At 44.5% G+C, this 27933-nt stretch overlaps 1 protein-coding gene across 1 annotated transcript in view; it reads right to left on the bottom strand.

The window, feature by feature from the left end:
- The window catches only part of LOC118374690 (zinc finger E-box-binding homeobox 1-like), a 91154-nt gene extending 63805 nt beyond the window's left edge, over positions 1-27349 (bottom strand). Inside the window, exon 1 of the mRNA XM_035761173.2 lies at positions 27193-27349. Within this exon, the coding sequence (XP_035617066.1) occupies positions 27193-27250 (58 nt within the window). The 5' untranslated portion in view covers positions 27251-27349. The remainder of the gene's footprint in view (positions 1-27192) is intronic.
- Between the last annotated feature and the right edge of the window lie 584 nt (positions 27350-27933).

Raw genomic sequence — 27933 nt, 5'->3', positions numbered from 1 at the left:
GGAAACTTTTTCAACTTCCCCAAAACTTCACAAATGAAAGTTATTACGTGGGTAAAGAAGGCTGTGTGACGCCATTTCCAAAGAAACCATGGCCAAAACACAAACATTACAAGAGAATGCCCTCCTAGAAAAAGGAGACAGAGAGAGGGTGCTTGTTGTCACTGGGTCTATACTTTGTTCGCCTCCACAGGCCTTTGTCTTTGATCCACCTTGGGAAGAAGTAAAAAGAGCTCCACATGGAAGGGGAAAGAAAAAAGGAAGAAAAATAACAGAAAAAGGAAAGAAAAACAAAGTGAAATACCTCTGTTCCATTCCCAAGGTGTCTTTCTGTCAGTTTCGGAAGGTGTGTGGGGGGGGGGGGTGGTTCTGTAGAACACTGCACAGAGTAGCTTAGTCAGCTAAGTCAATAGCTACACCTCAGAACCCATTGCGGGCAGAGAAAGCAGAATGGTCTGCAACATCTCTGAGTAACCTCACCTCTGTCTTTTCATGTAATGGCTACCAACTGCTTCTGCTGCCCAACAGACCAGGGCTATCAAAAGACTGTTTGCTAAACTAAAGCGTAGCTAAGTATTCAGGTCTCAGGCATGGTCAGGCCTACTCATCAAGCTAGCATGTTACATTACAGTAAGACTACTGTATACATCCTACCTCTGTTTAAGGAAGATATATAAACTATAATTTTGGGGAAGCTCGTTTTAACATATGGCACTTCAAAGGGGTGAGAGTATTTGAGAACTCATGGGACCGGTGTCAAAGACAAGGTGTCACACATCTGTCATAGCATCTTATTTAGAGTGAGGGGTGAGGATAAGGTGTTTAGGGGGGGGCAACTAGTTAGCGCTCTCTGCTCTCCCTATACATGCCCCCTGTTCTATCTATCTATCTATCTATCTATCTATCTATCTATCTATCTATCTATCTATCTATTCACTCCTTTAGTCCTCTTTAACCTAACTTGACTCTTGCTCTCTGTTGCCTGAGGTACGTAGAGTCAGTGGTTCTCTCCAGTTGGGCTCCCCACCCTCTATCTCTTCTTCCCTCTTAAGGCGTCTGCATGCTTCCTAGCCAAAACAGTTTGGAAGAGTTTGTGCATATATTATGACAACATTTTGTGACGTTTGTCTTTGTTTTGGACTTCGGTAAGGGTTTTCTTGGTTGTTCGGTCACACAAACATTTTTCCGAAGTCTACGCCTCTTCATTGGTGATTGGTCAACAGTAGGGATTCTTCACTAAAGTCTTTGTCATTCAACAAGAGGTGACTCGTTTTAATGCACATTTTTCATTGAGAAATACTGCACCAAACATCTTAGTTAGATGTAAAGTTGCTGTATGGGATCTCCTCGGTAAAAACATCAAAATGAATGACAGATTTCTTGAGTTATCTTTTTAGGAAGTGTATACTGGCTACGGCATCTAAAAATGGACAAACAGTACTATTGCCACTTTTTTCACGTTTTTCAAGTGAAGGCCTTTTCAGGGAGTATTAGAGCACACTCGTTCGGTTCGCCTAGCTGACTTCGGCTTGCCGCCAGCTGAACTGAAGTATGGTGACGCCTTTACCCTCTGTCTCTCTCCCCTTCTTCTCTCCAGAGCACTCCTCCACCCCATACAGCAGTTTATTTAGCTTCCCTGTTTACACTCCACAGCAGCTGGACATGCTTCTCCCTCTTTGGGAATGACTGACTGGGCCCTCTCTCCTCTGCTGAGGATTTCTGGGAGACACACCAATCCACACACAGCTTTTACACCAATTAATGCTTAGCAATTAACCGAAATGTCAGTTTTTTTTTAAGCTACTATAATTGACCAACATTGGATAAATTATTTGAATTCCATTTTTTCTGTGAGCTCAATGCGCACATTGCAGTTTCTCTAGAGATCAAATCAGATCAAGCCCGAACTGTGTGATGTAGTAGGGAGTTGTAGTTTCCAACTGGCCAACATTTTACACAGTTTAGCACAGAAATTATGGTCATTAAATACAATGATCATAATCGATTGCACACCTCATTTACGCTTGCTATGTTAGGTTAGTGTGGTGGTGCAGACACAGAGATCGAGAGAAGAATGCACGTTCGAGAGAGATACGAGTAGTTGCTTCGTGAGGTATCTCTACCAGACAATACATGATCTAAGTGCTTGACAGATGGTATTCAGCAGTCATAAAAGTATGCCTTATTTACTTTTAAGAACTACTAAAATAGTGGTTTTGTCATACAGCATAGGCAGCAGCTCTATAGAGATGAGATCATGACTTGGAATTGAATAATAAAGTAATCAAATAAATTCAAATTACACAACAACTAATCAAAACACAGACAGACGAGCTGCACACAAAAAATAACATCTAAAGCAGAATCTCCCATGTCTTACTACGTGACAAAGGCCACTGTATTTCTCAGTGCCGGGAGGCTAAACAGTACAGACATAGTGGGGATGGTACAGCTGTCTACCTGTCACTCAGGCTTGGCCCAGGTTAATGGGAGCCGACACACTGGCTAAACTGGCCCGCTAGGACGTTCTGAGCATTTAAACCAAGCTCTTTACCAATCGTCCTCAGACTGACTGACTGGCTGGCTTCCTCTCTAGCCTCCAGGAGAATGCTGTCTGGCTGTCTGCACATCTAATGAATGCTGAGTCACAACCCAGTTAGCACATTTGCTTCTTTGGAAGTTGTGGGAACGTACGTTTTTGGTTTCCCATTGGTTCTGGGAACGAAGCCATAAGCCAAAATGGAACATTTTGTAAACCTTCTGGGATCTTAGGAAAACTTTCACCTGTTCTGGGAATGTACATTTTTTAAGGTTGCAGGGAGGTTCTGATTATGTTATAATGTGATTCCCTGAAATTTTTCCTGGGATGTTTTATTAACTTTCTTAGAACATAAATTATAGGTTATTTGAAGGTAATTAAATAACGTTTTGTTATTCAAATACATTTAATAACACTGCTACTAGCTTAGTTTATCTGTTTTGAACTCCAAGCACAGGTACGACACATGGAAATTCATTCTTAGGTATTAATCATGCAAACACATTTCTGTTTTATTGTGGCATCAGTGAGATTCAAACCTATGATCTTATGTTCTCTATCCATGGAATTAGTCCACTGCTTCACCAGGATGTAGCTAGCATACTATGTTTTTTTTACTCATACAAAGCTGTTATTTTAGTCTATTCAAACAGACCCCGTTTCAGGAAACAAGCACTCATTAAGATCAAGTGTGGCCAATTAGTGGGCACGGCCAACACACCTGAACACACTTAACAAGATAGACAGAGAGCTTTGTTGAAGCAGAGAACGGAATGTATATGCTTTTAAATAACATTCTTAGAACATTCTTTTTTTGGTGTTTATGAAAGGTTGTCTTAATGTTCTGATAACATGACTTTAAATAAAACCATAAGGAAACCTACATAAAATGTTATGCTGAAGTACTGAAATTCCCACAGAATGTTGTTTCTTAACGTTCCCTGAACATTCTAAGAACATTACTTTATATTGGACCATGAGGAAATGCTATGCTGAAGTCCCACAAAAGAAACATATGGTTCTCAGAGCGTTGTGCGCTTGCTGGGTACCTTGCACCATTCCCAGAACATTGTGGGAAGGTTGTATGCAAATAACCTTTGGACAGCCTTGCTCTCACCAAGCTCTAAAAAACATATGGTTCTCAGAAAGTTATGTGCTAGCTGGGACAGATTTTCATTAAACAGGACATTGATTTACTGAGCTGTAGGTCCAGAACCCTCACTGCTACAATGCGTACTTTTACTCCAGACTCTAGGGTTAATTCTCACTATAACTAACCTCTCTAGTCATCACACCAAGCTCTCAACATTGGTGTGGAAGTAGCCTAAGTGTATTGGGGGCTGGTATTCAGTTCCGCAGTCAAGGTTAACAGGGCAGGGTCACGCCTATCACACAGATGAGCCACAGACAGAGAACTGCTCTGTCTTCTAGTGTAGTGTGACTGGGGAGGGGGGGTGAGGAGCTAGAGACAACTCCTAATCTGGGAGAAGGGGAAGGAGCTTGTGCTGCTATCTCCTGCATACCTGGGCTGTATCAGGGATGATCATCACAGTAGGCCTGTGTTAAGGCTAGCAGGAAATCCTGTCTTTGAGTGGTACACAAGGGAGTACTTCTGCCTCCTTTGCCTCAATTTCCATGCTTCTCTTCCTTGCAAAGCAAGTCTGCCTATGTGTGATGAAGTTCTCTCAAAGCAAAGATATTTAGAAAGTACAAGACCGCAACGTCACTCATGCCTCAACACACCAGATATTGTACAGAAAACTCCCCAACTGAGAAGACCCATTTATACCAAGTTACAGAGGCAAACCCAGGAGAAACCTAGGTTCCCAGGGCAGTATTAAAAGGTATAGCCTAGGCCTCCTACTCATTGTTCCCCCACGCCCCTCCAGTTGCCAACCAGGCTGTTGTACTGAGTATTGCGTCGGGGCTACACCATTCCTCCATTATACACTGTCACAGTGTCCTATAGCCTAGCACTCCACAGCCAGAGCAAGAGCCAGGCATGACCAAAGCACTGGGTGTGTGAGCGGGAGAGGAGAGACATCTGGTAGGGATTTGAGATTGGGCAAGATGACCGGTGACCCTGTCCTGCACCCTCTGCTCTACAGAGAGAGAGAAGGGGGGGTAATCTGGTTTACACTGAAAGAAGATACCACGAGGGTGTCAACTTTCAAGTCAGCCAAACACAGTGCAAACTATAAAGTTGTAGGCCTATACACCACCAGCAGCTAATTATGAATAGGATTTAACCTATAGGCAACTATTCAAAAGTTGTAGGCCTATACACCGCCAGCAGCTAATTATGAATAGGATTTAACCTATAGGCCTCCAGTACATCACGATCATTGCATTTACAGCAAATGCCTTAAATCACTGGGTCTGGGTAGGGCTGGTCTGGTCGGGTGTCCCTCTATTCTAGTTAAATGGGAAAGCAAAATCTCCATGTATGCCACAGCCCCGTGAATCCGACTGAACCATGTGAGTTAAGGCTGTGGGAACACCCAATGAAACGTCTCAGCACACACCCTTATATAGAGACACAGGCTGGAGAGTGGGAGGAAGAGAGAGAGAGGGGGAGGAAGAGAGAGAGGGGGAGGGAGTGAGAAAGAAAGAAAGAAAGAAAGAAAGAAAGAAAGAAAGAAAGAAAGAAAGAAAGAAAGAAAGAAAGTATTTGGTACAGAGAAGAGTAAAGAGTAAGAGGACTAGAGCCTTTGAGCACAGATGTAAACATGTTTTTGAGCCCCTCTTCAGAGACAGAAAGCAGTGCATCACTCCTCCTCTCCTTGTAAAAGGACCAGTACCATCTCCACTGGGAACCCTGGTTGCTGCATGAGCTCAGAGATGACCGTTTAATCAATAACGCCAGGTTGCCATGGCAACCTTGCTATCCTGTTGCTGGTTCCTGGTATCTGATGATTGCACTCCCCGTTAGCTGCACCTGCCTCCCATCTCTCCCTGTCTCATCCACACCTTATCCATCAACCCATTGGCTTTGTCTTCATCTCAAATGGTACCCTATTCCCTATGTTGTGCCATGGTCAAACAAAGTACATCCCATGGGCTTTGTCACACAGGAAACCTCACTTAGTAATCAGCACACTAGATACATATAAAGCAACATTATATTCAACAATACAGAGAGAGAGATGACTGTAAGAACAGAAAAATAACACAAAAAGAAAGAATAGAGGTTCTGATCCAGACAAAAACACAGTAAGGGCTGTAATACCCAGACACACCCTCTCTGTAATGGATAATAAACACAGAGCTGATAGATATCATATCTCCCTCAGAGAGTGATGTCATTCTACCTGGAGAGTGCTCAGTGCTTAGCATCATATTTCTGCCCCCCTCACTCCTTCCCTCCTCCACCCTCTCCCGTACAGGCTGGTGTTAAACGTGTGGAGGATAGCACCTCCTGCTTTTTTCATTAATGGAGAGCTCATTAATCTAGGGTGATAACGAGGACATGTGTCAGTGAGATGATTAAACCTCCTCTGCTTTGCAAATAGGCACCCTTGGGGATAAACAAGCTAGGGACAGACTCAGGCAAAAGGTTTGACTCACACACACACAGATCGCAAATACTCACACATCAACAAACAAATATGCACGTAAGCACACACATATACACACACACACCGTGTGCATCTCTTGGGACACACATTGCCTATCTGGAGGACATCTGGGTGTTGTGATACTACATGTGTATGTACTTACACACACTCACTACCTCCACCTAACACTACGTCTCTCACCGGCCTAAAATCTTTTATCAAAATCAAATTGTGTTTGTTACAAGCGCCGAATACAACAGGTGTAGTAGATCTTACCGTGAAATGCTTACTCGCAACCCCTAACCAACAATGCAGTTTTAAGAAAAATAAGGAGTTAAGAAAATATTTACTAAAGTTTTTAAAAAGTAAGACAATAAAATAACAATAACAAAGCTGTATATACAGGAGGTACGGGTACCGAGTCAATGCGTGAGGATACAGGTTAGTCGAGGTAATTAAGGTAATATGTACATGTAGTTAGGGGTAAAATGACTCTGCATAGATAATAAACAGTGAGTAGCAGCAGTGTAAAAACAGGGGGAGGGATGCAAATAGTCCTGGTAGCCTTTAAATTAACTGTTCAGCAGTCTTATGGCTTGGGGGTAGACGTTGCTAAGGAGCCTTTTGGACTTGATGCTCCAGTACCGCTTGCCGTGCGGTAGCAGAGAGAATAGTCTATGATTAGGGTTGCCTTCTTCTGACACCTCCTGGTATAGAGGTCCTGGATGGCAGGAAGCTTGGCCCCAGTGATGTACTTGGCCGTACACTCTACCCTCTGTAACGCCTTGCGGTCGGATGTCGAGTAGTTGCCATACCAGTCGGTGATGCAACCAGTCAGGATGGTCTCGATGGTACAGCTGTAGAAGTTTTTGAGGATCTGAGGACCCATGCCAAATCTTTTCTCCTGAGGGGGAATAGGCATTGTCGTGCCCTCTTAACAACTGTCTTGGTGTATTTGGTCCATGACAGTTTGTTGGTGATGTGGACACCAAGGAACTTGAAGCTCTCGACCTGCTCCACTACAGCCCAGTCGATGAGAATAGAGGTGTGCTCGGCTCTCCTTTTCCTGTAGTCCACGATCATCTCCTTTATCTTGGCCATGTTGAGCCAGAGGTTGTTATCCTGGCACCACACTGTCAGGTCTCTGACCTCCTCCCTATAGGATGTCACAACACATACTACCAAAAAAAAAGAAAAGACACACATCTTCCCTGATTGATCTGTCTTTCCTCAAAACTTCCCTGTCTATAGCAAGATGAGGGGGCAAGAGGATGGAGGTGCAATAGAGAGGAAGGGCCTACAGCAGAGCTGGGTGAGTAGATAGGAGAAATGAGGGAAAGGGCAAGTGGGTAGGTCTAGGACACTCACTGGAAGGAAGCAGGACTTACAAATACATCTCTGGAGGTTATTTTCTCTATTTCCAACAGGATGTAGGGATGATGATTCACAGGCATTATTCAGGAGTAACCAGACCAGACCAAACCAACACTGGGCTCTCGAGTGGCGCAGCGGTCTAAGGCACTGCATCTCAGTGCTAGAGGTGTGTCTACAGACGTCTTGGTTCGATTCCAGGCTGTATCACAACCGGCCGTGATTGAGAGTCCCATAGGGAGGCGTACAATTGGCCCAGCGTTGTCCGGGTTTGGCCGGTGTAGACCGTCATTGTAAATAAGTATTTATTCTTAACTGACTTGCCTAGTTAAATAAAGGTGATCTTTTTTTAAATTGTCTCCCTCCACTGCATCCTTTACACACTTGGATGATTCTCATAAAACCAGTTAACCATGGCAGCAGCATTTTGAGTTATAAAACCATTATGCATCTGCAACAATCAACTATGATTCTGAAGACTAAGACACCTAGTTAATGGCACAGTGCCTTATTTATTTGTATTACATTTTCGCCTTTTGTTTGTCCATAAATCCTTCAGAACATCAGCTATCTGGGTTTGCGTGAAGGAGAAATGGAGAGGCTTGGGCAAGTTGCTGTGGGGGGTGCAGAGCTGTTGACCAGGGTAGGGGTGGCCAGGTGGAAAGCATGGCCAGCCGTAGAAAGATGGATATAGGTCTGTAGCAGTTTGGGTCTAGAGTGTCTCCCCCTTTGAAGAAGGGGGATGACCGTGACAGCATTCCAATCTTTGGGGATCTCAGACGATACGAAAGAGAGTTTGAACAGGCCAGTAATAGGGGTTGCAAAAACTTCGGCAGATAATTTTAGAAAGAGCGGGTCCAGATAGTCTAGCCCGGCTGATTTGTAGGGGTCCAGATTTTGCAGCTCTTTCAGAACATCAGCTATCTGGATTTGGGTGAAGGAGAAATGGGGGATGCTTGGGCGAGTTGCTGTCGGGGTGCAGGGCTGTTGACCAGGGTAGGGGTAGCCAGGTGGAAAGCATGACCAGCCGTTGAAAAATGCTTGTTGAAATTCTCAATTATTGTGGATTTATTGGTGGTGACAGTGTTTCCTAGCCTCAGTGCAGTGGGCAGGTGAGAGGAGGTGCTCTTATTCTCCATGGACTTTACAGTGTCCCAGAACTTTTGGGAGTTTGTGCTGCAGGAAGCCAATTTCTGTTTGAAAAAGCTCGCCTTTGCTTTCCTAACTGCCTGTGTATATTGTTTCATTACTTCCCTGAAAAGTTGCATATCGCCGGGGCTATTACATTCTAATGCAGTACGCCACAGGATGTTTTTGTGCTGGTCAAGGGCAGTTAGGTCTGGAGTGAACCACGGGCTATATCTGTTCCTGGTTCAATTTTTTAAAATGGGGAATGCTTATTTAAGATTGTGAGGGGAGCAATTTTAAAGAATAACCAGGCATATTCTACTGACGGAATGAGGTCAATATCCTTCCAAGATACCAGGGCCAGGTCGATTAGAAAGGCCTGCTTGCTGAAGTGTTTTAGGGAGCGTTTGATAGTGATGAGGGGTGGTTGTTTGACCACCAACCCATTACGGACGCAAGCAATGAGGCAGTGATTGCTGAGATCCTGGTTGAAGATAGCAGAGGTGTATTTGGAGGGCAGGTTGGTTAGGATGATATCTATGAGGGTACCTGTGTTTACGGATTTGGGGTTGTACCTGGTAGGTACATTGATAATTTGTGTGAGATTGATGGCATAAAGCTTAGATTGTAGGATGGCCGGGGTATTAAGCATGTCCCAGTTTAGGTCACATAACAGCACAAGCTTTTTAGATAGATTGGGGGAAATCAATTCACATATGGTGTCCATGGCACAGCTGGGGGCAGAAGGTGGTCTATAGCAAGCTGCAACAGTGAGAGACTTGTTTCTAGAAAGGTGGATTTTTAAAAGTAGAAGCTCAAATTGTTTGGGTACAGACCTGGGTAGTAAGACAGAACCCTGCAGGTTGTCTCTGCAGTAGATTGCAACTCCGCCCCCTTTGGCAGTTATATCTTGTCGGAAAATGTTATAGTTAGGGATGGAAATGTCAGGGTTCTTGTGGCCTTCCTAAGCCAGGATTCAGACAAATGCATAATATCTGATCAATAAACAAAATAAATACTATGAAATAGAGATATCCAGATCCTAATCTTAATGATCCAAGTGTGATTATGAAACCTCTGAAACCTCTGGTTCTGTTTGTGGGCTGAGCAGGAGGTCATGCTTAGTGCCTACTACTGTCTGTCTAAGCATCATGAGGATATTTTCTGTCCCGACAGACAGACTAGTCACGCTCTTGTTGTGTTTTCTAAAGTAGGGGCCCTGTGATGCTGTAATTATCACCCATGCATGAAGGAGGGAAGGGAGGTGTGTGTGTTTGTGTGGTTGCGAGCGTGTGTGTGTATACCCGTGAAGGGGGTAAGGGGCAGACTTGCAGAGATCATTCCCTACATGAGGGCTTCGCGATCCATCAGTAATCATTTAGTCGAACACACACATTAAATCCAATCTGTCTGCCCTCCGCCACCTAATCCCCTTTCCACGGACAGACAGACAGAGACCGTAATCCTCCTTATCCATATTTTAATAGCAAGCTAGCCCCCCACTTGCCTATATCATGATGTATGCTTTATTGGTATGTTAATCTGGCTGTTGATCACACAACCCCATTTAAAGCAGGCTTTAATATGCATCTCTAGGGGATTAGATTAGCAATCCAGGGATAGGACTATAGGATAGGAGCATGATTATGATTTGGCTCAATGGACTCATCATCTACAACAGCATCTACAATTGGGGCACATATACATAATCTTATATTATTCTAATCGTACATTAGGAGATCCTCCTCCCCCAGTTAGTGCAAAAGGAAACACTTCATTTTGAGAACTTGTTACTGTTACGGCTACCTTAAAAAGTATCCTTGTTTTCAGAGATTTAATCGGACCTTCCTATATATAGGATATAAATACAGCTTTGTGGAAATGACTGAATTAAAACTCATTCCATGCCTGCAGATGGAATCAAAGCCTACTGTCTGTAGGCAAGATTCCTTCTGTTCTAATTCCGTGTTTCCTGACAGAGATGATACAGTAAGACTACTTCAGTTGTGACACTACAACTGCGTAGCAACATTCTCTCCCCCTGTCTAGACGTTCTGTCCCCACGCGCCAGCCAGAGTGAAGAGATTCCTTTTGATCTAATAGATTTATTAGACAGACATTCGATTAGGAAGCCACTGCTTTAAATTAGCTAGCCAGGGGGAGGAAACAGGGGCTGCTTAACTCAGGGAATTAAGGCCTAAGTGGAGAGTCAGTGCCCTCTATGCTTTACCTTGCCATGGCCTTTACCATGTTAAGACATTTCCATTTGGGGGAAATAACATCACATAATAATTTATATTGCCAGATTCAAAGAAAAATGTCCTCTTCCTGAGTCGTAGATAGATCACTCTGAATCTGATCAAGCAAAGCATTCTATTATTTCAAGTATGGTGGTATTTTACATTAGTGGATCATGTTAAACAATGTAACAGTGCCCACAAAGTATGTGTATGCATTCCAGAGAGACAGGTGGGGGACAAAATACATGCTCATGTTATTGAGTGGCAAAGCAGCCGTGGTCCAATTATATATTAGTAACAGCCCCCCATGTGAAACGCTTCTCTGTGACTCTTTTTAAGGTTTACTGCCTGGGCTGGATGGGAGGGGGGCACAAGGCATGAGGCCTCAGGAAGAAACTCACGGGTTAGCATTCAGTTGGAGGTCAGGTGTGCATTAGCAAACTAACACACACCTACAAACACGCACAAATGCAGGCACACACACATGCACATACACACACACACAGCCTTAGACCCATGCAGAGAACCCTAGGATTCTCATGGGGTAATCTCATATGGGTGCATCTCCCTCCTTACCTTCCTTTCCTAACCTTGTTCACACAACAGCTGCAGCACCATCACCAACGGGAAGTGAGCTTCCACTGACCCTGACGCACCTCTCAGCCCTGTTAGCTACAAGGAGTTTCGAGGTAGAAAGGATCAGCTTGCACAAATCCTAAACATTACCGGGGCGTAAAACTGACCCAAGACCAGAAGCTAATTTAGTTTCGACACTCACCAGAGATGCATTTATCAGTTAATGGTACAGGGCAGATGGGTGAGGGCATCGTGCCACGAGACGTGCTACATCCTGGCACTAGAACAAGGAAGGCACAATCACACACTGTTTACTGGTTGAATGAAGCTTCTTTATCCTCCAGACTTCTGCAGTGAAGGGGGGCAGTTAGCATAGCTGCCAGAATAAGGACCGGGTCATTTGTATTCAAGGCAGGTTGGTGTTTGGGAAACATTGGATGCCAGTGGCACACAATCAAAAGGAGAAAGCATGAAGATTTGACTTGATACAGCATTGGGTGACAGGGTTAATAGACAATTTTCTATCAATAAAACGAGCACCAACTTTGAATGACTCCTCCAAATGACCCAACCACCTTAAGTCAGCCTAAGTCAGGTCTATCTAAGACGGAAGGGAAAATCACTTGAACAATGCGTGCATCGAGACTCTGGGATTACAGGTGGCAGCTCTATACATTCTGCAGTGTCAGGAGTCAGACCTCCTTTATGAACCTGTCTGCTGCTATTTGGAAAAAAATGCCCTCTCATTCCTGCAGTACCCCTTAATTTACACAACTAAAATTGGAATACTTCTGTTATCACAAAAGTTATTTTCTTCTGCTTAGTTCACAAGGGTTTTAAAACTAGCCTATACGCGCAGCACAGCTATTCCTCCCAGCTAAAGACTTTTATGCTGTTCCCAGACTGGGGTGCCCACTCCAAACAAGACACCTTAAATAGGCTGCTGCCTTCCACAGGTGCTGAGGTTGCTGACTTTAGCTGATCAGGACCAGACCAAGGTTACATTCTAAATGGCACCGATTCCCTATATAGTGTACTACTGTTAATAAGGGCCCATAAGATGCTAATCAAAACTTGTGCCAATCAAATCAAATTCAAATCAAATTTTACTGGTCACATGCACATATTTAGCAGATGCTATTGCAGGTGTAGAGAAATGCTTGTGTTCCTAGCTCCAACAGTGCAATAGTATCTAACAATTCACAACAATACACACAAATCTAAAAGTAAAATAATGGAATTAAGACATATTAGGATGAGCAATGTCGGAGTGGCATTGAATAGAAGTACAATACAGTATATACAGTGCCTTGCGAAAGTATTCGGCCCTGTGCAACTGGACTTCCTGATGGGCTTCCCCCTGGTGGTAAAGGTAGGAAACAACACCTCCACTACATTGATCCTCAACACAGGGGCCCCACAAGGCTGCGTGCTCAGCCCCCTCCTGTACTCCCTGTTCACCCAGGACTGTGTGGTTTTGCACACCTCCAACTCAATCATCAAGTTTTCAGACAACACAACAGCAGTAGGCCTGATTACCAACAATGATGAGACAGCCTACATGGAGGAGGGGAGGTCCCTGGCGGAGTGGTGCCTGGAAAATAACCTCTCACTCAACATCAACAAAACAAAGGAGCTAATTGTAGACTTCAGGAGACAGCAGAGGGAGCACAGCCCCATCCACATCCATATTCACAGGACCGCAGTGCAGAAGGAGAAAAGCTTCAAGTTCCTTGGCATACACATCACTGACAATCTTAAATGGTCCACCAACACAGACAGTGTGATGAAGAAGGTGCAACAGTGCCTCTTTAACCTCAGGAGGCTGAAGAAATTTGACTTGACCCCTAAGACCCTCAAACTTTTACAGATGCACCATTGAGAGCATCCTGTTGGTCTGTATCATCACCTGGTACGGCAACTGCACACCCCGCAACCGTAGGGCTCTCCAGAGGGTGGTTCGGGCTGCCCAACTGGTCACTTTAATAAAGTTTACGTACTGTTTTACTCATTCCATATGTACAGTGCCTTGCGAAAGTATTCGGCCCCCTTGAACTTTGCGAACTTTTGCCACATTTCAGGCTTCAAACATGAAGATATAAAACTGTATTTTTTGTGAAGAATCAACAACAAGTGGGACACAATCATGAAGTGGAACGACATTTATTGGATATTTCAAACGTTTTTAACAAATCAAAAACTGAAAAATTGGGCGTGCAAAATTATTCAGCCCCTTTACTTTCAGTGCAGCAAACTCTCTCCAGAAGTTCAGTGAGGATCTCTGAATGATCCAATGTTGACCTAAATGACTAATGATGATAAATACAATCCACCTGTGTGTAATCAAGTCTCCGTATAAATGCACCTGCACTGTGATAGTCTCAGAGGTCCGTTAATAGCGCAGAGAGCATCATGAAGAACAAGGAACACACCAGGCAGGTCCGAGATACTGTTGTGAAGAAATTTAAAGCCGGATTTGGATACAAAAAGATTTCCCAAGCTTTAAACATCCCAAGGGGCACTGTGCAAGCGATAATATTGAAATGGAAGGAGTATCAGACCACTGCAAATCTACCAAGACCTGGCCGTCCCTCTAAACTTTCAGCTCATACAAGTAGAAGACTGATCAGAGATGCAGCCAAGAGGCCCATGATCACTCTGGATGAACTGCAGAGATCTACAGCTGAGGTGGGACACTCTGTCCATAGGACAACAATCAGTCGTATATTGCACAAATCTGGCCTTTATGGAAGAGTGGCAAGACGAAAGCCATTTCTTAAAGATATCCATAAAAAGTGTCATTTAAAGTTTGCCACAAGCCACCTGGGAGACACACCAAACATGTGGAAGAAGGTGCTCTGGTCAGATGAAACCAAAATTTAACCTGTGGAAAGAACTGAAAACTGCTGTTCACAAATGCTCTCCATCCAACCTCACTGAGCTCGAGCTGTTTTGCAAGGAGGAATGGGAAAAAATGTCAGTCTCTCGATGTGCAAAACTGATAGAGACATACCCCAAGTGACTTACAGCTGTAATCGCAGCAAAAGGTGGCGCTACAAAGTATTAACTTAAGGGGGCTGAATAATTTTGCGCGCCCAATTTTTCAGTTTTTGATTTGTTAAAAAAGTTTGAAATATCCAATAAATGTCGTTCCACTTCATGATTGTGTCCCACTTGTTGTTGATTCTTCACAAAAAATACAGTTTTATATCTTCATGTTTGAAGCCTGAAATGTGGCAAAAGTTCGCAAAGTTCAAGGGGGCCGAATACTTTCGCAAGGCACTGTACATATGGAATGAGTAAAACAGTACGTAAACTTTATTAAAGTGACTAGTTTGGCAGCCCGAACCACCCTCTGGAGAGCCCTACGGTTGCGGGGTGTGCAGTTGCCGTACCAGGTGGTGATACAGACCAACAGGATGCTCTCAATGGTGCATCTGTAAAAGTTTGAGGGTCTTAGGGGTCAAGTCAAATTTCTTCAGCCTCCTGAGGTTAAAGAGGCACTGTTGCACCTTCTTCATCACACTGTCTGTGTTGGTGGACCATTTAAGATTGTCAGTGATGTGTATGCCAAGGAACTTGAAGCTTTTCTCCTTCTGCACTGCGGTCCTGTGAATATGGATGTGGATGGGGGCGTGCTCCCTCTGCTGTCTCCTGAAGTCTACAATTAGCTCCTTTGTTTTGTTGATGTTGAGTGAGAGGTTATTTTCCAGGAACCTCCCCTCCTCCATGTAGGCTGTCTCATCATTGTTGGTAATCAGGCCTACTGCTGTTGTGTTGTCTGAAAACTTGATGATTGAGTTGGAGGTGTGCAAGACCACACAGTCCTGGGTCAACAGGAAGTACAGGAGGGGGCTGAGCACGCACCCTTGTGGGGCTCCTGTGTTGAGGATCAAAGTAGTCGAGGTGTTGTTTCCTACCTTTACCACCTGGGGGAAGCCCATCAGGAAGTCCAGTTGCACAGGGCGGGGTTCAGACCCAGTGCCCCGAGCTTAATGATGAATATGGAGGGTACTATGGTGTTGAAGGCTGAGCTGTAGTCAATGAACAGCATTCTTACATACTGTGGGTATTCCAGATGGGATAGGGCAGTTTGCAGTGTGCAGTGCAATGGCAATTGCATCATCTGTGGAACTGTTGGTATGCAAATTGAAGTGGGTCTAGGGTGTCAGGTGAGGTGGAGGTGATATGATCCTTTACTAGCCACTCAAAGCACTTCATGATGACAGAAGTGAGTGCTACAGGGCGATAGTCATTTAGTTCAGTTACCTTTGCTTTCTTGGGTACAGGAACAGTGGTGGACATTTTGAAGCAAGTGGGGACAGCAGACTGGGATATGGAGAGATTGAATATATCCATAAACACTCAGCAAGCTAGTCTCCGCATGCTCTGAGGACGCAGCTAGGGATGCCGTCTGGGCTGGCAGTCTTGCAAAGTTTAAAAGGCTTGAATGTCTTACTAATGTCTGCCCCGGAGAACGAGGGTCCACAGACCTCGGGAGCGGGCCACGTCGGTGACACTGTGTGTCAAAGCCAGCGAAGGTGGCTCGTTTTCCCCTTGTAATCCGTGATTGTCTGGAGTCCCTGCCACATAAGTCTTGTGTCTGAGCCGTTGAATTGAGACTCCACTTTGTCTCTATACTGACGTTTTGCCTGTTTGATTGTCTTACAGAGGGCATAAACTGCACTGTTTGTATTCAACCATATTCCAGGCACCTTGCCGTGGTTAAATGCGGTGGATGTTACTTTTATGGCGCAAATGCTGCCATCTATCCACCACGGATTTTGGTTTTGGTAGGTTTTAATAGTCCCAGTGGGAACAATATCCCCTATACACTTCCTGATGAACTCAGTCACCGTGTCAGTGTACACGTCAATGTTATTCTCAGAGGCAACCCAGAACATATCCCAGTCCCTTGTGATCAAAACAATCTTAAAGCACGGATTCTGATTGGTCAGACCAGCGTTGAATAAACCTTAGCACTGGATAGGCCTATGGAATAGGGTGCCATTTGGGAAACATCCCCAGGCCAGGAAGACTGTTGTTTTGACAGAGATAAAGCCCTTTCAGGGTTGTATCCTGAGCTGCAATCTCACACAGACTTCCTGGTTGTGTTCATAGGGTGATGATTCAGAGAAGTGATTGGCTGAAGTGGCTGAAGACAGACTAAAGACTTGAAGTAGCCTAGGGTATAAACACATGTTCTTGCATTATACTTTTCATTTCATTAATGTTAATTAATACTCTTCCATTTAGATGTATTTATGGGGTTCAGTTCTTTGGGGAAAAGGTTCATTATTGTGGGAGATTATTAAAGTGTGCATTAAATGTAATTCCTTTCTGACCACTTCATTTTCTTGTAGAGCACTGGGCAATTAACATTGTTCGGAAGCTCTTAGATTCGTAATGACAGCAAAAGATAACTGAATGACAATACTTTACGTCTTTCTTTCTACCAACTTCCTCTTTGTGTGTTCACTAAGTGGTGCCCTTTTCATTTTAAAAGTTGTTTTTTTGGGACTAATTTGATGTGGCATGAAAGAGTAGGCTACAGCTGAAACGTTTTATGGGTAGTTGGTAGAAAAAGGGAGGGGAAGCAGTGAACAAATACATTTGAGAAGGGCAGGCACTTCATTCAAACTGACAGAAGATATTAAGAAGCTCACATTGCTCTCAGTGATCAGCAGCATATCCTTCTGCAGGAGGACTGAGGAACTGCCTGACCATGAGATGAGCCACACCCTGCTTGGTCTAGGCTAGCTCCACTGCCAGACGAAACTTTAAATCTCTTTCCCCATCGCTCTTTCTCGCTCTGTCCCTCCTTCCCACTCTCTCATACTTTTGTTAGGTGTTATTTATGAGTGCTGTAGTGAGTTTCTGGTGCCCGCAGCACCTGCTCATGTTGGAGTATGATAACCCTGGCAGTTGCCAGAGAGAGGGAGAGGAGGAAGAGAGAGAGAAAGGAGGAAGAGAGAGAGCGAGAAAGACCGAGAGAAAGAGATAAGAGAGATGGAGAAAGACATACACACACAGAGAGAAAGATGGGGAAAGAAAGAGAGAAAGAGAAATTTGGAAAGAGAGCGATCGAGAGATGGAGACAGACAGAGTTAGTGCAACACCGGGCATGTGATGTTAACTCAGTGCTGCGCAGCTAACAGATGAGACACCTAATGATGCCGGGGTGTAACATGTACGCTAAGAATCGGGAAGCAAGTACAGGGAGTGAATTTAATAAATAAATTAAACATGCAACAAAACAAGAAATGAGAGTAGCGTAGAGACATGAAACACAGGAACAGAAACAATAACGCCTAAGGAAAGAACCTAAGGGAGTGACAGATATAAGGGAGGTAGTGGATAGAGCGTTGGGCCAGTAACCGAAAGGTTGCTGGATCGAATCCCCGAGCTGACAAGGTAAAAGTCTGTCGTTCTGCCCCTGAGCAAGGCAGTTAACCCTGTTCCCGGGCGCCGAAGACGATTAAGGCAGCCCCTCGCACCTCTCTGATTCAGAAGACACATTTCAGTTGAAGGCATTCAGTTGTACAACTGACTTGGTATCCCCCCCTTTCCTAATCAGGAAGGTGATGGGAGTCCAGGTGAGTCTCATGAAGTGCAGATGCGCGTAACGACGGTGGTAGGCGTGCATAGATCAACAGCAGGACACAACTAACCAACACACAAACAAACACCCAAAGACTACAAGCACTAAATAAATGGTGTCATATGACTCTAAACATGATAAATTAGAACCCACAGTTAATTGGCTCTCCCTCTGTCTAAATGAGACAGGAGGCTGGGTGCCAGTCTGTCAGAATAATGAGCATGACCAGGATGATATCTCTATGAGTAAGAGGAGGACAGATGTGGTACTGTCTGGCTATATGGCTGACCTCGTTTTTACTCCTAGTCTCAGTCCATCCCAACTCTGTGGGTGAAACGTGTGTAGCGAGGCTGAGGCCATGGTGTGTTTTGATAGCCAACACCTGAACGATAGATACAAAAAAAATTATCAGCCCCTACAAAAATGTCCATTAATATAATCCACATAATTGCTGCATAATTGCTGCAGGATTAAATAAAGATCATCTGTACTGGTTCACATTGGGTTCTCTGTTCCCGGAGTTGGCAGGGAGAGTTGGAGGGGTTGGAGCTTGGACAGACTAGGTGTACTTTGCTCTAGTCTCGAGTCAATGACATAAGGTGAGTATTAGGTCGGTAGTTAGACACACCAAAACCTGATCAAATTAAGGACCGTAAGCAAATGAGACGATACAGCCTCTGATCAACAGGCATCGTGGTGAATGAAGCTTATAATGCTGTTTCTAGACCAAACTCATTCATCAACCGGGCTGCATCCCAAATGACACCCTATTCCCTATATATTACACTACTTTTGACCAGGGTTCATAGGGCTCAAAAGTAGAGCACTATATAGTGAATAGGGTGCTATTTGGGACACAGCCAGAGGGATGTGTGTATCCAGAGCCATCCTAATGATATGAAAATGTTGACAGAGACGAAAATGGCCCCTGTGATGTCCCTGTCCCCAGGATACAGTGAGTGACTAACACAGGGCCACACAGTCACACTGTGATAGGTAGCTAGCCAGCCTTCAGCTTTAACAGAAACCCTGAGTCACCTTGTTTTGTAAGTCAGGCGGAGAGGAGTGGAGAGGAGAGAGGCTGGCTGCTACGCTGAATGTCAGAGTCTGTAAACATCACAACACACAGGACTAATGAGTGAGTGAGTGAGTGAGTGAGTGAGTGAGTGAGTGAGTGAGTGAGTGAGTGAGTGAGTGAGTGAGTGAGTGAGTGAGTGAGTGAGTGAGTGAGTGAGCGAGTGAGCGAGTGAGCAGCTGTGCCGGCCCGGCCTGGCCCTGCCAGTGCGATAGAGATATAGTGGGTGAATAGTATTTTTCAGCAGAGCTCAATGCTAGGTGTAGTCAGTGTGTGAGACAAGACTGCTCTCACATTCTGTCATTAAAGCTTCCTCCCAAATGGCACCCTATGCCTATTAAAGTGCACTATGGGCCACTATAGGCCCTGGTCAAAAGTAGTACCTAAATAGAGATTATGTTGCCATTTGGGACTCCCATGATCAATCAGTCTGCTTCAGGAAGAGAAAAGCAACAAACAGTTTTGTTATATTTCAGTCTTCTGTGATGTATATAAAGTGTAATATTGGGATGCAAACTCAACATTGAATACATGTCAACTCTACATCTGACATGGTACAGGTGTGTTATTTTATGTAAACCCATAACCATGTGTGTGAGGTGTATACTTTTGTTTCAAAGTAGATTTGTTTAAGACTACCAAGAAACACTCCGTGTGACCCTGATTTAGCCCACTGCAGTAAAGGTTAATGATATAGTAACTTAAACAAATGTGATGCAGGTACACAACTTTATAATCTCTGCATACATACCAGCCGACATATTGTTTCAACAGTTGTGCATTGTCAAGTTTTGAGGGGGGAAGAAATGGTAGTGAATTGTCAGGTTAAATGTGAGGAACAAAGATTCCACTGATGAGTTTGTGGCCCAAACACAAGCTGGCATGAAGAGGGCTGGCGGCCCAGCGCCTGCTGCCTGCCTATTGTTAACACAGGCCTTTCATTAACCGCTCCACTGGGGAACAGGGGAGGAGAGGAGGAGGGAGGAGAGGCTGAGGCAATACATAGTGAGGAGGGAGGGAGGGGGGAGAATGGGAGAGGAGGAGGGAAAGAGAGAGAGGGAAGAGAGGCTGAAGCAAAAGACACTGAGGAACAGGGGATAAGAGGGAGGACAGGAGGGGAGGGTAGAGTAGAGGGAGGAAAGGGGAGGTTGAAGCTACAGACAGTAGTGTCAACACCCAACAGGACTAGCCCAGCCTAAAGATCAGCCACCAAACACATTATTAAAAAAGACACATAAACCAAGCCCAAGCTGCTCACAATGAATAACCCCCAAAGGATGGCAATTTAGAGCTGCCATCTCCCCCAGGTATAGGCTATACACAACGGTACACTATAATTTCAGCTCCCACCTGGCGTGGGATGTTCCCCAATGATATAAGGGGGGGCCTGAGTGAAAAAGTTTGGGAAACACTGGTCTGCGGAACAGGCTTCATTTGGTTTTGGACTATCATTTCAACTCCCACCTGTTTCTATGTAATATGGAACAGGTAGGAGGAAAGAGAGAACAAAAGAGAAAGAGGGAGGGAGGGAGGGAGGGAGGGAGGGAGGGAGGGGGGAGGGAGGGAGGGAGGGAGGGGGGGAGGGAGGGAGGGAGGGAGGGAGGGAGGGAGGGAGGGAGGGAGGGAGGGAGGTGCAGACACTTAATATGTTTTTGGACTGTAATTTCAACTCCCATCTGTCTCACTATCCAGGTAGAGAGGGAGAGAGAGAGGGAAGAGTAGACATTGAATTTATTTCCCTTAGAAGGGATACATGACAAATCCTTAGGCCTGTGGGCTGGGTGAGGTCATCTTACCAACATACCTGTCTGGCATGTCAGAGTGGAGGAGGAGAGGAGGAAATGTCATTGGTCAAATCAATGCATTTTTTTCAGTTGCTGATGGACAAAAATAGGAAAATAGGCCTATATGAATCACTCAATAGAGTGATAGCAGGGAGCTTGACAATATCTCATTGCTTCCTTCAAGGTCCCATTCTCAGTCCCTTGAGTGGATCTGAACCACTGAGGAAGGCTCCTGACCTGATCTAGCTACAAGGAGCTATCCTATTCTATTCTGGAGCCCAGTCTCCCTCTCGATCCTTCTGAGCCCCCCCGGCATGTTTTTGTTCAGTTCAGTGGACCTGATGCCTCGCTGCATAGCCTACTCCCCTTGATACACACACACACACACACACACACACACACACACACACACACACACACACACACACACACACACACACACACACACACACACACACACACACACACACACACACACACACACACACACACACACACACACACACCTCCCTCTCCCCCTCACTGTCCCGCCAACCCCCAACTGAATAACTACACAATATTTCTGTCCTTTCAACAACAGTGTTGACACTCCGTTGCTTATTCCTCCTCATTCATTATGTCAGCCTTGGCCCCCGCATAGCCCCCCGGCACCTCCAGCCCTGGCAGCCCAGTCACGCAGCTCCGTCGTGGGCCCTATACGGGTTATAGAGAGGGGTACTCCTGCCTGCTGCTGGAGCACATAGGACTCATCCTCAGTTTTAACACACTAAATACGTGGCTTAGACGACACGCAGGAAAAACAAAACACATGACACAAATGACACAGTCAGGAGGCATCGGCAGTAGACACAAACAAGCCTTCAGCAAAAAAGTGTGCACGACACAGACAAATAGCCTAAACACATTCTCAAAACAAAAGAGGGGTGCGCATATGCCCCCAAAAAATTCACACGCAAACGCAAGAACCTGAGCATTGCGTGTCGTGAGACTGAGGAAGATTGTGATGAATTCTCAGAGTGTTCCACAGATTCCTCTGTCAGTCTTGGGGTCTCTGGGAAGAGAATGGGTCATATGCAAATGGCCATGCCCAGTACAGATAGAAGTTTCCCACAAGCAGAGTGTGAAAAGGCCTTTCCCTCCCCACGCCAGCCCCACTCAATGGGCCTTTTCTTCCTCCACTGAAAGTGTATGAAGTAGAGCAGGCAGACTGCAAAGGTAACTAGGCTCTTTCTCCTCAGGCTTTCTCCAACCAAAGCCTTAACACACAATGGTTCATTTAAGCATTCATCCACATACAACCCCAATAAAGCACATTCAAACACAGTTAAGGGGGTTAGTGAAACTGACTTGGGTTTTAAAACTGCTTTTCTAAGGCAAGAGAAAGCACCTTTTTATAGGGTAATGCAATGCCCCTATAGGAGCTTGCTAATCATTAAGCTCCCTCAACAACAGTGGGAAAGGGTTTGAGTGCGGTACCTCAGATTATGGGCACAAACAGAATTGTCTGCTGGGAAATCATTGAACTGTGTGACATGGTGAATTGAATGGTGTAAATTAGAATTTCATATCATACATTTGAAAAAGCCTGGAGATGCATAAAAGTGACAAGCAATAACAAAGAAACGGATTATTCAAGACACAAGACAGAACCTCTATAAAAGACAGAAAGTCTATAAAGACTTTCAAGACAAGGCAAGACAAGGCTATAGTTTGCCTCACTAACCTAAATGAATCCTCTCCATTCCGTTCCATAAGAAACACTCACACTATTCTAATGTAAAAGGAGCTGTCATGTTTGACAGAGTGAGTGAGTGTCCACCTTTCTTCCCACTGGCTCTCGTCTCCAGCAGCACCTAAGTGTCACTCTGCCAGCTCTCACAGCCCCTCTCCCCCCTTATCCTTCTCCCTTGTCCCTCTTCCTCCCCACCAAACTCCACAGGACTGAAGGGCTGTACTGGTCAGGGGGATGGAGGGAGACACGAGAGGGATTGAGGGAGTTGGGACAAGGGTTTTTACCCCTCAGGATCCTTTTATTGAAAGGACTTAAACACAAACGCAATTGGACATGCTGGAAGGAACCCAACAATGGCACAGGGGGGGAAAGTGAAGTCATAGTGGAGGCACGCATGGGTGCCTAGGTCAGGGGGCAATCAACAGCATCCCTGGCTACTGTGTCTCCCGCTGGAATAAAGGATTGGTGGAGGAGAGGGGGGTGATGAGAAGAGGGGGCGGGGGATTTTCCTCTCACTTGGCACTTTCATATGCAGCAGAGGAAGTTGCTCCAAAGCAAAATAACTGATAAATGAAAATTTCCTCTCCTGCTAAACTCCACTCACCAGGGGTAGTAGACCTTTTAAATGTTAACAGCTGGCTTTTAAAACACTAAAGCAGCATGCCGGCCCACAGAACACCACCCCTCTCCCCCTGAAGCCTTTGGAATGGCCAAAACATCTTATTTTCTTAAGAGTGTTAGCTTAACCACAGTGCTTCTTTATTGTTCTCACACAACTTTACAGCGTGTGGTTACATTCAATATTATTTAGGGTGAAAAATGAGTCCAGCACACTAATTATACTTTTGACAGCCAAATAAACATCCTCTGTTACATCATACAGCTTTACAGTAGCCAAAACTAGACCCACAGACCCATTCTTCTTCTGTAGCATTGAGACAAAAAACTTCCAAAACTGTTTTGTACTGTATGTGTGTGTGTTACACAGAGACAGACAGAGAGACAGACAGACAGACAGACAGACAGACAGACAGACAGACAGACAGACAGACAGACAGAGACACAGAGAGAGACAGCAAGCAAGAGAGAGACAGCAAGAGAGAGAGACAGCAAGAGAGAGAAAGCAAGAGAGAGAGAGACAGAGCAAGAGAGAGAGAGAATGAGAGAGAGAGAGAGAGAGAGAGAGAGAGAGAGAGAGAGAGAGAGAGAGAGAGAGAGACAGAGAGAGAGAGACAGAGAGAGAGAGAGACAGAGAGAGAGAGACTCCTTTGATAAATTCAAAGAAATAGAAATCCATCCTTGTGTACAAAACATTAGGAGCAATATTGAGCTGCACCCCCTTTTCCCCTCAGAACAGCCTCAATTAATCAGGGCATGGACTCTACAAGGTGTTGAAAGTGTTCCACTGGGATGTTGGCCCATGTTGACTCCAATGCTTCCCGCAGTTGTGTCAAGTTGGTTGGATGTCCTTTGGGTGGTAGACCATTCTTGAAACACACGAGGAACTGCTGAGTGTGAAAAACCAGCAGTGTTGCAGTTCTTGACACATTCAAACCAGTTACAACCATATCCCGTTAAAAATCCTTCTCCCGTCTCCTCCCCTTCATCTACACTGATTGAAGTGGATTTAACAAGTGACACCAATAAGGGATCATAGCATTCACCTGGTCAGTCTAGGTCTTGAATGTTTTGTATACTCAGTTCCTTTGAAATGTAGGCCCAATACCCTCCACTCATCTACAAAATACGGGCCAAGACTGTTAAGGTTAATACAGTGTCACATTCCTCTTTTCACAAATTTGACGTGTTAAATTGCCATTCCAGGAAATGGTCACTGCTATTCCTGATGGGAGCCAGACTTGGACTGGATAGGAGAAGTGACAAAGGAAGCCAGTGGAAACACTAGTATCCCACAGATTGCAAACACCTGTCGTCCTGCCAGCTGGTCGGCTGTTAGCGCCTCCATGTTTACAGCTGTGACAGGAGCTCACCTTGGTCTTAGCCTGCTCTGCTCTGTCAGACCCAGGAAGACAACCAACACAGGACAGGGCCAGACAACTAAGTACCTTTTGGATTCAGTAACCAACAGTAACCTGCTCCTAAAAAGGCTTTTAACCTGATGACAAACATAACACCCCCGACAAATATGAGGTATTAGATCAACCCAGGTTCTCTCTGTCTCTCATTGTAGTGGTACAGTATATTGAGCTCTTCCACTCAGCAGGTTGATGCACCCATATCACATGATTAAAACATCACTATGGTCTCCTGAACTTTATGTTCGATCCCCCCCTCTTGATGTATTATATTGTAGTCTATGTATTTGAAAACATAGAACATTTAAAATGGATAACATGAACACAAAGAATAAGGAATAAAACAGATCTCAATTTATTTCTGAAATGCACATCAGATGGACAAAGTTGACAGTGACAAAATGTTGTAAATGTAGCCTAGGCTATAAATAATGTAGGCCTACCATGACTGAGGTGCAAATGCGCTAGAACAGGTCCGTTATAAGGTGTGTACCTTACAGAATGCACAAAATGAACCGTCGTCAATCAAGAGCTGACATGATATGGACCGGTGACCAACACCTTTTCAGACAAAAAAAAGCAATAAGGAGCACACGAAATATGTCCTTGTCATACAATCAATGACAGTAAGCGACAACAAACAAGGAGAGTAAGCACAACAAGCGACTCCAAGAGAAAAATCACAGCAAATGCACTCATGATGACAGCATGCAGCGCCTACAGACACCGTTGCTTTTTCTACCTGCACAAGTTGCCATTTGTTGCGGCGCACGGCACAGGGACCGCTCTCCGCTGCTTTGGAAAGGGAAGATAGAGAAGGAATCGTCTCACGGGAATCTAACAGCGTATTCAGTCCCCCGAAATCAGACTGCTGGTTTGTTTTTATGTTTTGACAGAGGGGTGTTTACAAAGACCAAAATACCCGTTTTCCGGATCAGGTAAACATGTTCTCAGTTCCTGCAAGCTGTGCTGGGTGGCTCGACCACTTGCGATGCTGTGCCGGTGACTGTTCTCACCAGGCTGTAAGGAGACTACGCATGTCGTCAGCTAGCCTACAGAAGAAAAACCCATATGCCTCCAAACAGCCTACAACACAAACATTATTCCTATGTGTGAAAAACTACCACCTCCGATGTTGAAACAAAAGTCACAAGTCCCTTGACTAAATAAAATGAGAACACACGAGACTAATAAAACGCACAAGGCAAATACAAGCAACCCGAAGATCATGATCTTTGCAAGTCAAATAGGGTTTAACATGATTTCCAGATAAAAGCCTTCCACTATTACATGTATTAAATTACTGGCGAGAAAAAAAACTATTCAGAGAAACGCACTGGCTACCCGGACGACCCTACAATGCAGCCTTTTAACCACACACACAAACACAAAAGCACAAACAAAAACAAAATAATAACAATTATTTAAGTATAGAAACTCTGGATGAACAGATTGGCTCCAACTTCAAGTTTCGCTCCCACACCACCAAACCTTGAGTGTGTAAAATCAGAATTCCCAGCGCAGGACTGTGGATGTAAACCCACACTCCTTATATAGGCTGTGCCTTGTTTATATAGGCTGTGCCTTGTTTACACAAACAGCGCTTGATATATTCTTCCCATTCTCTGAAACGTTACCCAACAATGCATGCTACAGAAACAACGTTTTTCGTTCTTAGTTCATTTGCATTTATTAATTATAGCTACTTTACCTTGTTCTGCATATTGTCTACTTATCTTAGCAATAACTTTTCGAATGATTTGTAAATGCACACTTGCATTGTGAAAACCAATTGAATTGTGAAAACGCGTGCATCGCGCCGACACATCGTTTACAAATAAAAGTAGTGAGAAAATAGATGTGTAGTCTACATAAACATAACATCATCCATTTAATATTATATGAAGCAGCAGAACAGCACAATTTCCACAGTAAAAACATTTCCTGAAGCCCGAGCCCTCAATGTAGCAACAGTGTCTTGTCATGACTCGCGCTACCTGCCACAGTACGACAAAGAGAAAAGCGACAGAAACAGTTATTTTTCTCGAAAGTGCATTGCCTTATACACATATTCACTCATTTCAGAACATCAATCTATATTCCATATTGATGGAAAAAATACCGCAGTCCGCAAAAACAACCAGGTAACGTTATTTTCCCAGACACAGGTTTCAAAAAGCTACCCAAAGGCGAGAGACGGTGAAACAAGCTTTCAAGTTGAAAAAAAAAAAAAAGAAAAGTGAATTTAAATAGAATTGAAAAGGGACTGAACGGGAAACAAAAGCCAAAAGCCAGTGAAGTGATGGGATTAGGTGCGTATAACGGTCCAGGGTGGTGCACTCAACCGCTAGGCGGAGGGAGAGTCGCGAGACAGGTATAACGGTACGCCACATAGGGCTATAATGGTGCGCTTACTTGCTACTTTCCAGCACTTTGACCCACTAAAACTGGGACTCCGGAGGTACTAAAGTCTTCGGAGAATAGAGAATTCGATAGAACATATTATAGTCCATTTCACCACACGAAAAGAAGGGACATTGAAGTAGTTTTACATACCGTTATTCCTCCTCGGATTTGCCTGCTTTCTGCGCTTACACCTGGGGCCATCCGCCATGATCCTTTCGCTGTGTCTAAATGCTGCTGGAGAGTCACCTCCTCTCTCTCCCCCACTCCCCCCGCTTCACCTCCCCTCCCTGCACCTGGTTTACGACACTCTGCTTTACGACATTACCTTCCACCTCCCAAACCCTAGGGTGCGTCCTATGGTATCCGGGATCCTTGGGACGTCCCTATCCCAATGAAGTTTACAGTTAAAAGGGTTACGGTAAGGGTTAGGTACGGGTTATGGTTAGGGTAAGGGTTAAGGTTAAGGACCCTAGTGACCCAAACCATAGGACCAAGAAACCTAAACTCCTACTCCATGCTTTCTTTCTGCCTGTGATCATCGCACTTTTCAACATGCTTATATAAAATATATATATATATATATATAAACTCTTCTGAGTTTCTGGTAGGGTTGGGGCCATGTCATTATGGAAGCTTAAAAGTAATTGACCAAGACTCTAGTGAGTCTTATGGTTAAAAAAAATCCTTAGTAGAGCTTATGTTTTAATTTAGGTTCATTATGACAGTGACACAGCTGGTACATGTAGTGGTGGGTGGAGCTTAACAGCTTGCACCTGTTATATCACTCCTCTGTGGGTGTTGTTTTTGGTCGCATGGACTGAGTAAGGCTATAACATGGAGCAAGATGAAACAATCAAAAAAACATTTTAAAATGCAAAAGACTTACAAAAT

Source organism: Oncorhynchus keta, chromosome 4 (assembly GCF_023373465.1).
Source record: "Oncorhynchus keta strain PuntledgeMale-10-30-2019 chromosome 4, Oket_V2, whole genome shotgun sequence".
Classification (NCBI taxonomy): domain Eukaryota; kingdom Metazoa; phylum Chordata; class Actinopteri; order Salmoniformes; family Salmonidae; genus Oncorhynchus; species Oncorhynchus keta.
This window is presented reverse-complemented; position numbering and strand designations above follow the sequence as displayed.